This window comes from Sesamum indicum, linkage group LG6 (assembly GCF_000512975.1).
Source record: "Sesamum indicum cultivar Zhongzhi No. 13 linkage group LG6, S_indicum_v1.0, whole genome shotgun sequence".
NCBI lineage: Eukaryota > Viridiplantae > Streptophyta > Magnoliopsida > Lamiales > Pedaliaceae > Sesamum > Sesamum indicum.
This window is the reverse complement of record NC_026150.1, coordinates 14,677,370-14,690,553: the sequence shown is the minus strand read 5'-3', so window position 1 is coordinate 14,690,553 and position 13,184 is coordinate 14,677,370. Positions and strand designations below refer to the sequence as shown.

The following is a 13,184-nucleotide window of genomic DNA, read 5'->3' as shown; positions in this document are numbered from 1 at the left end:
GGACTAGGGCATGGTTCCTAAAATTTGTTAAAAAAGAAGAAGAAACACTTGTCGTGACATGTAATTGTGTGGGCTTGGTACCTAATGTGTAATTTTCCATGAAATTTTCTAGAATTTTCAGCATTGAGTTTAATTTTGTTTTGAGTATGTGGGATAATTGCGCTCTAGAATGTATCTCACAAGACTGTACACGTATGTGTTGCGTTTCGTGGTGGGAGTTGGGTATTGTCCAAGCCTTGGGATATAATAGTTCATGCTTCACATGTAAGAACGTTAATAATAATTTTTCATTTATATATAATATCATTATTTTATGTGAATATTAGTTATTACAACCTATTATATTTTAAAAAATGAGTTATTAATGAATACAAACAAAAAAATATATATATAGTAATCTAGTTCAATTATGAATAATAGAAAAAAGTGTAGTTCTAAACATTTATATTGCTCATTGTTATAATTATTTGTATTTTGTATTAAATCTTCTTTTTGTGTACAGAAACATAGGATATTACTATTATTCTCCTTAAAAAATATTTTGCGATGGTTTTTTCTTTCTCTTTTTTTTTTTGGTAGAATATAAGGGGTTAGATCTTGTAATATATATATATATTTTAATAAATGGACGTGATAGAAGGGATTTCCTGAACTTTATAGTCAAACCTAGAAAACAAAAAAGGCCCAACCAAACAGGCCTTGTTTTGGGCTAGACTATTTCAACTCTCCTAAACACCATTCTTATTGTTTGAGTCTGTTGTTGTTGGTTTTCCAGTCAAGCCCACTTCTCCTTGGGCTTTTCTCTCAGCCATTATTCTCTTAGTTGACCTATAGAAGGTGGCGTACAATAGTAATTGGGCCAGTCCAAGAACAGTTCCCATCCCATTTGGAGCCTGCATTGCCATATCCCAACTTTGATTAGGAATAAGCAAAACCTTCAAGAAAAATGCTATACATATCTAATACACTGAAAAATAAATAAATTATTTTTTATATTAGAAATTATAATAAATTAATACTGTTTATGTGATAATAAAATAGATTTCGGGACTTAATTTTTTTCCACAGTTGATCAATATTACTATAATTATAAACAAAATATTAGGGTGAATAATAGTTTATTCACCTGTGGTGTTGAAAATGAATAAATTAGCCTCCTATAAAAGAATATAATAATTTATTCCCGTGTACCTTTTAAATGAAACAATTTACCTCTCTGTCTAAGAAGGTAAAATGCTTTATTTTAAAAAATATAAAGAGATAAATTATTATTTATTTTTTTTACAAGATATAATTTGCTGATTCGCAATATCATAGGGAGTTATTTGCATTTTTTCCAAAATATTAGCCATGCTATTTTCTTGTGACTAATGTTTATGGTCTCGTTTATCAAAATAATAGTTAATAGTCATTATGTGATCATGATTAATTATTTTAACTATTAAAACATATTAGATGTGTGTATAAAAATAATTTTTTTATTATATTTTATAAAGTAAATTAACTTTTAACGTATATAAATGAAAAACTATTCGTATAACTAATTAACTAAAGGATGCTTACTTGTAAAATGAAAAACAAAAATAAAGCTATATTACTCAATCCACATTTTGGCCACCAAAAATAATTTGTCTAAGGCGGTATAGGTCCCTATATTTTTTATTTTTTACCATAATAACTAATCATAAAATATAGTTATATTTCTTCAAATGATAATTTTTATTAAGATATTTTACTATCATTTGAATTGAAAAACTTTATTTATAGAAATTATTTAAATGAATTAATTAAAAAATAATTACTCAATAAAATTAATGAATGCAATTCAAAAAAGTAATAAAGTACACTAACACCCCCAAAATAAAATTTAATTACACAAACATTCTCTAACTTTTATAAAATTATATAAGTACACCCTTTTAAGGAGGTGTGAATGTAATTTAATTCTAGTAGTATTGTAAAACTTTGTTCCTGGATGAGGAATATAGTTGTAAATGCAATTAACTTTCAAGAGTTTTGCAAAGGGTAAAAAGTGTTTGTGTAATAACACCTAAGTTGAAGGGCGTTAATGTAATTTCTTAAAAAAACAAAAAAGAAAAGCAAGTTGATGGCGATGTCTAGTATTGTTCAACGAAAGAAAAATTGATGTTTCATCATATATAGTAACATGTTTGAAAAAAGAGTCTAATAACGTACAAACAATTAATTAAAACGCGCACTACGGAGCAATAATGTTCTCCTCCTTGTACTCAAATCTAATGAAAAATGACCACAATTATTCACAATAAGTGAGCACTTGATTAGATTTTGAACCGTAATATATATATTAGATTTATATATATATATATTATGCAATCTTATTTTTAATTATGATTTAATTTCAACCAAGAAACGTGTTAATCACACAATAATGTAATACCAATATGCAATACAAAAGTGTAATATAAAATTCCAATTAGATTGTAAATATGAAAGCAATTGAGATCTTTATTGCACTTAATTTGGGATTTAAATACATTTTTGGTCCTATAAATTAGTCATTTTGGTATTTTAATTCTTTATCTTTCTACGATAACAAATAAATCTTATAAATTTTTAAATTTTTATGATTTTGATTCTTCAGTTACCAAACACTAATATATAATTTACAAATGTATTCTATTTTGTTCATTAAATGAAAAGCTATAATTAAAATAATCTATAATTAGATAGACATATGATACTCACGCGGATGTGATACCGTTGTGAACCATCAAAATGAGAAAGAACTTACAGCGATGAAGGGATCGAAACGAATGAGAGCATAAGAAGTCCAGCTAACACCATTGAGGAAGGAGAAAAGGGACAGGGAAAAGGGCATATACTCCACACTTCTTGTGGTGATCACCAATTTCTGCATGCAAATTATTTGTATTATGTTTCATATTTCACTTTATATATTCACGTTGAGCATATAAAATTCACATCACATTAAATTCTTGTAAAATTACATGTTTGGTCCTGTAAATTTAGGTAATTAACATTTTTGATCCTATAATTTATTTTATTTATACATTTGGGTCCTTTTTTTGACTAGTTTAGTCCGAGCAATTTATGTTTTGGCCTTTTTGACAAATATAGTTTTGTATTGACAATTTTGATCCTAACGACTTATAGTTACAGAATAAAAAATAAGATTTATTACAGCATGAAGGGATCAAAATTGTTAATACAGAACGAGATTTATCAAACGAGGAGCAAATATGAGATGTTTAGAACTAAAGTCGTAAAAAAAAAAAAGACTAAATGTGTAAATGACGTAAGTTATAGAACCAAAAGTGCTAACGACTTAAAATTGCAAAATCAAAAATATAATTTTGCATTAATTTTTTTTGAAAAAAATATTTTATCCACAAAGAATGGACCTGTATATATAAAATCAGCACGAATGCAACATTAATTTACAACCAAGAAATTCAGACCGAGACACCAAAAACACACCGGCACGTACCATGACCGATAACGGTGACGCATACATAAAAATGTTGCCGGCCATGCAAATGCTACCGACGATGGTCGACCGGAGCTTGGTGGTGTGGGCTAACGACAGCACGAGGATGGCCAAAACCGCCAGGAATACGCACTCCGCTACCACGACCGCCACAATCCTCAGCCTCTTTTTGGCGTCGGAGAATATGAGAAATAGCGACAAATACAGAATCTCAATCACGAAGCCTGTACCATTGATGGTCACAACCAGGGTGCTCTTAGGGTGTACCATGGGCAGTCCATATAGCACCCAGAGCCCACAGTTGGCAAAGGTGGCCAGGTATGGCACTGGTGAGTACTGTTCCACTGATTTTTTCTTCCATATACGGTAAAATGTTGGCCTAATATTATTTAATATATAGTTAGGAAAAGAAATTAAGGTTAGATATTAATTAATTATATTTATGGGAAATTAAATTAATATTGTTTGGATAAAATCATAAAAGTAAATTAAAACTTGAAGAATGAGAAATTAAATTCTGGAATTTAAACTTACACTGGGGACAAAAACAATACGAGTGAAATGATATTCCCTGGAAAAATAAACAAATAATTAAAAGATTCATCAGTTTTGAGTTTGGATATATTAAATTAAAAATCTAAAACGTCACGGGTAATTACATATAAACAGGGTAAAAGATAAGACTTGTGTCGATTTAACGACGGAGTCACGGAATCAGAACTTTTAATATTTTTGATTAATTGAGGAGTGAAATTTTGTATTTTATTTAACTCATCTCTAAAATCTAAAAGTTTGGAAAAATGGTCTTAATGCTATCCCAATATCTGATTGTATGTGAGTGTGAGTGTGTGATTATCCAAAACACACACACATGTGTGATATCTGAAAATACTCAATACATACGTACACATGTGTGTGTAAGTGAGTGTATATGCAGATAATCAACAAACTCATACACACACACAGACACACAATATGTGTGTGAAAGAAGATCTAAAGATTATCACTTGCAAGGACAACCAAAATCAAGAAGCTAACCTATAATACCAACAGCAGTACGAGCATCGTCTTTAGAAAACGTCATGACTACTCTGTATATATATATATATATATATAGACACACACACGAGTAGAGATAGAGAGAGAGAGAGAGAGAGAGAGAGGAAATAAAGAATAGCTCTTGAGAGAAAAAGGCCTGTGAAAGAAAAGGAGACAATGCAGTGCATGGAAGATATGTACACAAGGAATGTGTTATATTTATAGGCACGATCGTCATCAAAAGGCAAGAAAAGCAAAAACAAAAAAAAAAAAAAAAAAAAAAACGATCGTCATCAAAAGGCAAGAAAAGCAAAAACAAAAAAAAAAAAAAAAAAAGTAAGAGTACTATGTTTTGGATTCGTATGCCACGTCAGAAAATAAATTTTATTTTCTGGTTTTGGTTACCTGAGTGGCGTATATATGTATTGGATAATGAAATCCATAACAACATATGGTCATTGAATTTGACAAATTTAAGAAAATGGTCAATGTTTGCACGTTCTAAAAATCTTACAGAAATTAATTATCAAAATCTACGTTTTTAATATGGAAACAATAACTAAAAACTTGCACCTTTTACTTTTAAATATTATGACAGGTCAAGGTATAAAAAATATAATTTTGAAAATGGGAGTAATATAATTATTTCTGTGTTCAGTGAACTGGAGTCCTTATCCATTCGGATGTGCATATATTCAGTAAATGCGGAAATAACATTTAATGGATTGCACACATAAAACTCTCATAAATCCTATTATATATTCAAGAAATTTAAAAACAAAAGGAAGTTTGCTGCTGTATTTAATTTCAGTATTATGCAGTGATTTTAATTATTTTTACTATTATCTTATTATTATGATGATGATGTTGTAATTTTAACTTTTTCATTCAAATTTTATTTATTACTTTAATTCTGCAGTTCACAAGCAATGAATTTAGTAAGAAAATTTTTGATAACTTTGTTGCTATTTTATATTATTTAATATAAAAATTTTACTTGCTAATGAATTTAGTCACGCAATATTTAAATAATTCGTTGCTAAATTCTTTAGTAAGTACTAGTATTAAATAATATATATAGGTTAGCAATAAATTTAGTAAAGATTCTTTTTGATGATGATTAATTAATTTAGTGTCAAATTTTTTCTTGCTATTAAATCATTTTCTTAATGAGACTTATCAACTACGAGGGTTACAAATATGTGATCATCACTCCTTGTCCCTGGTGACGTATCCCTTGGCCTGTTGAGAGAAAAATCAACTGAAGAACTTTGTTGTACTATTATGTGTTTTTTTTATTAATAAAATTACGTTTACCCAAAAAAAAAAGTCCATGTCCCTGGTGTTGTGTATTTATACGAATATGAGAAGAATTATAATTTTTTATTAGTAAATTGTAAAAATTGGTGGAAAAAAGTTTATGAATTTTGGGTTGAAATGAGTTTAAGTTAGGGGATGTTTGCAAAATTTATGCTTTTTTAAGATTGCTTAATTTTAGAATAAATGGATAAGTGATTGAGATGTAAAAGTTTGAAGTGGTACCAAAGTAATAGTTATAAGTAGGAAAAAATTAATGTGGAAGTGTTTGTTACAAAAGTTGGTGCATTGTAAGCTTACTTGTGAAATTACCTAACTAGTCTGAGGAAATTCTTGTCTAGACTAGGTATAGTCAAACCAAACCAATCATAAAGCAAGTGTGATACACTTGTTATATGATTGGTTACTTTCTCTGAAACTAGGTATAGTCAAACCAAACCAATCATAAAGCAAGTGTGATACACTTGTTATATGATTGGTTACTTTCTCTGAATTGTACACTAATCACATGAAAAATGTGTATTACAGTTGATATATGATTGTTCACATCTGATCGAACCAAATTCTGATTATATTTAATTATTTTTGGGATGAGCTACTTTGGAGATACAAAAAATATATTCGGACATAAAAGTCATATAGAAATTCAACTTATTTAAACTGCAAAAAACATTCTCATAGCCACCGGAAGAAATTTAAGATTAAACCATGGTCAATTGACATATTTAAACATAAATAGTTGTAGTAAATAGTCATTGGTTATGGCTACATAACAGTAGTCGGTCGCGATTTTGATTAGTGTGACTAAACCATTTTCATGATTAAGAACCATGCCAAAAATACTTTTCATAATTATAAGCTAAGAAGTATTTACATCATCTTTTTTCTTAGCAATGATTAATAATAGTTATTTACAACGGTTTTAGTCCATAGATAAGAAAATTGTAGGAAATAGTAAATTTTCTTCTAATGATGTTACAACTTTTATCTTATTTTAACTTAATTTAAGAGAGGCATAAGCAGAAGTTGTATTTCCAAACACCTTCAATGAAATTGATAAAATTATAACTTGAAATAAAAAAAAAAAAAGAAGACTATTTTCAACTTTTTTTTAATGAAAATAAAAATTGATAAGAGAACTTAAATTATTGGAAACATCCCTAACTCGTATACATAGTTTCTAATAATATGTTTTATTTATTTTATTCGACATCCCATATAATGGTTGAATATGATGATTGTCTGTAGTTTTCGTCTACCTAAATATTGTTGCTTGAAGGTGTCTATGACTCTCAAGGCTGTCCAAACGAATCACCCTCCAATATCAATTATTGGATGTTGGCACGATTTTGATATTCATACCGAATGCATACGCGCCAGTACATATGTATTAATCAAATTAATTAATAAAAGTGTCCTACATTGGTATTTATTATATAACAAACACAACTATAACACTCAAGCTAAATAAAGACGGAATTTGGGGTGGGTTTTAAAATATATTTTTTTTTTAATTTTTTTTTTTTTTTACTTTGGAACGATTTTGAAACAAATAGAAATCCGTCTTTACAGTCGCGTTACAAAAATTTAGGAACAATTTATGAAAAATTGTTTCAACTTGGGACGGTAACTGTACCGGTCATTGTAAACTGTTCCTGATGATGGATTTATCCAAGAATTTTTTAATTTTGAAATTGAAACAGTTAGGGACGGTTTTTGGAGCAGATAATATGGAACAAATTTTTTTAATTGGGATTAATTTAGGAATGGTTTTTGAAACTGTAATTTACAATGGGTTAGTGAATTAGGAACACATCTGTAAAACTGTTTTAGTAGTGGCAATTAGAACGATTTTATATAATTTGGAACACATATTAGATACTGGTTAGTAATTATATTTGGAATAGTTATCCATTAATTTGGAACATCTATTTGAAATGGTTTTACCAATTGTATTTGGAATGGTTCATCCAATTTAGGATTTGGGACATCCATTGTAATGGTTTTTTGGAACGAATTTTACTAAAACTTTTTAACATTTTCTTTAGCATTGCTAAAACTGTTCTTAATTTTTTAATTTTTTTATAATTTATTAATATATTTAATAAATTTGAATAAATAAATAATTTTATATATTTTAATAAATTTTCATGTATAATTAAATTAATTTAATGAAATTTTAATTAAATTTATCTATAAATTTAATTATTGAATAAATATAAAATAATAGAATTTAATAAACATTATGAAACATGAATAATTAAAAAAATATTATATTTATATGAAAAAGAATATAATTACAAAAATAAAAAAAATTAAAACCTTATCTATGTTGGAATAGGTGACCAAAAGTCAATTAGATTGGTGGTTTTGAGAATCATTCAAGCAATCTTTATTTAATCAATGTTGTCTGAACAAATATGATAAGTATTCATCTTTGGCACAGGTATATGTTGTGGTTACAAAAGTACGTCAAGCACTCCTTAAGTCACAACAGATGCCCAAAGACTACTTAATAACCCATGTAGTTGGGTTGCGCATTGGATGGCGGTTATTAAATAAATTTCTGAGAGTTGGTCTGAAATGTTCCAAGTCGAGGACCTCGAGACTGGGCATCGAGAGTTCTACTGAGATTTGCACTAAATGTTGCATTTAGTGGATGAGTGCCGCATTTTGTAGGCGACAGACGTTGGACGTCTATGCAAATTTAGTGGGTTAGTTGACAAGATGGTCAATTAACTGAACTGACTCGCATGGATCGTCATATAGCCTTAGAGGTTTGGTCGGTATAACTTGAGTTCTCGGCCCCGGTAGTGCTGGAATAGTCCTCAAACTTGAGGAATCACGGCAGACTGGAGCTTGTGATGACTGCATTTTGGATTAGTGCGGGAGATGATCGTGTCTCAAACATGGTCATCATAACCTTGTCCATTGCAGTCAAAGCACGTATTGAGTGAAAGCATCAAAACATGCAAGTGCATCGGCCCGAGAACGCGAAAGCAGAATCGGTAATATAAAATTACGTAAATTAAAAAATAAAAATGTCCCATAGAAATAGTATTTCAGTCCCCAATCTGTAAAGTTTCTAGTCACTTGTCATTTTTGCAATTGTGAGTGTCTCGGCATCCCCTTATCGCCTACATGTCCTTGAGTCATTGCCAACAATCTTGGCTAAGATGTAGCTTCTCCCTCACTCTAGCGGTTAACATCCTCGTCAACTCATACACAACAAATTGAAATGTATACAACACTTATTTCTAGTACCACGTAGCACCAGACCAATCTTTGACTGCTTGGAGCCCTTCGGCCAATCAACATGTTTTCTCTCCTCAGGTACTGCCTTTGGTGCACTCAATTTAACATGATCAACACAAGTGGAAATCTGTGTGCTTTGTGTTCGCCTTCTTCCTCAGTTGGTGGTTTGCTCCCTACAAATAGTTCCTCCAACGCAATTGATTAAACACGACAACACAAGGTGGAAGTTTGTGCACTCTCTCTGCACTCTCTTCCTTAGTAGGTGTGTAGCTCCCCAAGATCAGTGCCTTAATGCACTATTTCACATTATAATAACCAGTTGGAAGTCTATGTATGCTTCTGCACTCTCTTCCCGAACTATTACCTCAATTGTTGGTTTGTTCCTTGTCAATAGTGTTTACACTCAATTGAACACGAACATCTCAGTTCAGAAAAATCTGAGCACTCCTTTGGCTAGAATTCATAAAACTCCCTTGTGTTTTAAAACTAGACAAAAAATCCCTTAATTTTCTTAAACGTAGCTCAATCGCCTTTATATGTTAAATCTAACTAATGATGTTAATTTTTTCATGAAATAAGATTATACCCTTAATATATATTATTTCATATTTCAATGGTCGTTGGATCTTCTTTGATTATATAAATATTGTTGGATCTAATCAATTAATTTCAACCATTACATTTTAGCAAAAGGAAGATTTGGATTCAACAAATTATTTAACATATATTATATAAAAATAATTTAAAATTATAAAAAAATTATTATTATTATATATAAAAACTGAAGAAACCCTAACTAACCCCCCTAATCACCTCCACTCCCACCCTGCCGCCTCCCCCTGCGCCAACCAATGCCGCCCACCGTCGGCCCCAATTTTCAACATTGCCCAGATAAAGAGAGAGGGCCTCCGCCTCCAATTTTTTTTTATTTTTTATTATTTTAATTATTAGGAATATTTATAATAATTAAATAGATACTAGTTAATTAAGAATAATTTTTGATATAAAATTAATTCAAATATATAATAATTAAGTATAATTTTACATAATTAAAATAATTGTTGTGCTTAAATTAATTAAATATATATTTAGTTACTTAAAAAATAATTTTAGACTTACAATTAACTAAGGATAATTTTAGATAATTTTTTCAATTCCTAAGTTTTGAATTTCAAACTAACTAAAACTTTACATTAGTTAAATTAAACATAATTGATTGAAATATTTTTAAATATAATTAAAGGAAAGTTTTAAATTTAAATTTATTAATTATATATTTTTTTTAAATTTTATTATAGTTTATTTAGATATTTGTAATAAATCATGATTAAATTATTAATATTATATAATTATTATAATTACTAACATTTATATTAGTTAAGAGACTTTGAATTTGAAAAACGAATTTACTATATTAATTTTTATATTGCTATTTTAATTTAATATTTAAAACTTAAAAAAGATTGTATAATTTTTCATTTTTTAAGTAAATATATTTAAAAAATATTTTATTTTTTGGATTTATGAAAATACAAAAAAGAATTCACTCAAAACAAGTAAAAATTGTATATCTAAAAATATATAAACATCATGAGGGTATTTTTGTCAAAAACATCAATAAATAAGGTCAAAACAGGTAAAAAACACCCCTAGGCGCACAAATAGTGTGTATAATACACCTTCTGTTATGTACTAATGGAAGAAGTACTTTTTACTAAATTTTACAAAATACAACAGGGGTTTTAGCCTATTTAAAAAACACAGAGAGGGGGGTTTAGCAGTGTTAACAAAACACAGAGGACTAAATGAAGGATCGTGTGGTATAGCCCAGGAACGCACTAGCAGAAGCGGTAAAATTAAAATGCATAATAACAAATTAATAAAATCATGATTCCAAGGGGTGTACCCTTGGAGTTCCCGAGCGTTCGATATACTTAATAATAAAAATAATAAAATCTAAATTTGGGCTTATGGTAAAATAAAAAATGAGAAGTACAAGGAACGTAAATCAAGACTTACCTCTTTGCTTGATTTACTTTAAACCTCCCTCGTTTGATTCATTCACGTGATACTTCAACGTAGAAGCCCTTTAAAGACAAGTACACACCATACCGGAATATGGGATCCCTCAATTCCCTTTGTTAGAAGAAAATTAAGGAGAAAAACACAGCAAGTGTTGAGTGGACGAATTGGGATTCTAGGGTAGGAAATTAATTTTTGTGTTGTGTAATGTTATTAGTCATTCCAAATAACTAATATATATACTTTGTGTAGATGTACTAGAATGTGTCTAGGTTCATTCTATAATCTATAAGGAAATATTTTCTTTATCCCAAATAAAGAATGACTAACATGACACTTTCGAAAAGTGATCATTGCTAGTCAATAGTTTTCTTCCCTAGAATTATCCAATAAGCTTTAGTTAGGGGTGCAATGGCCTATTTTATTAAAATAAAATACAAGGACCAGTTAATTTTAATTAAATATAATTTAATTAAAATTCATCAAATTAAGCCCATCATATATTTAATCTAATTAAATACATGATTCCAATAAGCCTCTATTAATTAATAAGTCCAACTTATTAAATAATAAAGGCAAGCCATATAAACTAATCCTATTAATTTATTATTGGGCTCCTCCATCCAATGGATCCCTCTCATTTAAAGGTAATCCAATTACTTATGAAATTAATAATCAATTAATTTCTCGTTCATTCTCGGTGATTTGTGTGCGACTCTTTATGTTCACCTGTGAGCTAGACTTGGGTTAGTGTCAAACACTATTATTAATTAAATCTAATTTAATGAATAATTCTCGATCAAACCTTGATCAAGAATGCTCGTCACTGTGGGAGGCCTTCTAGTAAGGGTCGATGGCACTAGAGATTAGGCGAATATCCATATCAACTTTTAGGCTCTCGAGTCATACGGGTATCGGTCCTTCCGTTTACCGTCTCGCGGCTTTAGTCTAAGGCATGAAATTGGGTGTCGCCGCCCATCCTAGACTAGGCATACGCTTAATACTTGAGATTGCAAAACGCGAATTGCTCGATTAGGAACCTCTTTTCCTACTCGATCAATGACTGTGGCCACAGGTTTATAGAGCGCTGATGTATTTTCAAGTGTATAGGAGATACCTATGTCATATATTGACAGCGGACGCATTCTCTTTCTGGAATTCACTGTCCTCGCTACATACTCCGATTGCATTGTATAAGGCTTATGATGATCGTGTCTATGACACAGTCACCTCTGGCATTGAACCAAGATACAGTCATCGTATGCACGTGACTGTCATTATTCCTCAAGTTTGAAAACTACTCACGTACTATCACAGCTCAGGACTCAAGTCATACCACGAGTCAATTCAGTCTGACCACCTTATCAGCTAACCTATTGAATTTGCTTAGACGTCCAATATCTGTCGCTGATGAAATGCGGCACTCATCCAATGAATGTAATACTCAGTGCAAGTATCAGTAAGACTCTCGATGCCCAGTCTCGAGGTCCTCAACATGGAACATTTCAGACTAATCCTCAGAAGTTGGTCTCATAGCCGCCATCCAATGCGCAACCCAACTACATAGGTTATAAAGTCTACTGCATCTGTTGTCATGTCATAGTAGTGATTGATGTAATTTCGTAAGCACAACAGATACATGTGCCAAAGATGAATACTTATCATATTCATCGGGACAACATTGCATAAAGAAAGATTGCTTGAATGGTTTTCAAAATCGCCAGTCTAATTGGCTTTTGGTCACCTATTCCAACATAAAATACACTTTAGCCCACTCCTTTTACACTCTCTTCCTCAACTAGTAGGTAGCAAACCGTGCTCCAAGTTTCGTCAAGTGCTCCTCTCGTAACATTGACATCCCTAAAATAGTGCCTCAATAATACCGAATTGATTCAAAATGAATGATGTGTGAAGTTTGTGCGGAAAGTTCATTTTCTCCCCACTGGATGTATTTTCGTCCAGGGGAAGCACGCAACCTACCTCTGCGATACCACACTTGAACCAACTTGAAATCACTTGGGGTTTGCTGAAATAATTGAAACAGTGTAGTCCACATCGAACT

At 30.3% G+C, this 13,184-nt stretch overlaps 1 protein-coding gene across 1 annotated transcript; it reads right to left on the bottom strand.

Moving 5' to 3' along the window:
- LOC105164502 (bidirectional sugar transporter SWEET7-like) lies at positions 596-4,698 on the bottom strand. Its single transcript, XM_011083152.2, has 5 exons — positions 4,529-4,698; positions 4,025-4,061; positions 3,491-3,869; positions 2,774-2,893; positions 596-893 (listed from the first exon to the last, which is right to left on the bottom strand). The coding sequence occupies exons 1-5, from the start codon at positions 4,572-4,574 to the stop codon at positions 729-731; spliced, it is 747 nt and encodes a 248-aa protein (XP_011081454.1). The 5' UTR covers positions 4,575-4,698; the 3' UTR covers positions 596-728.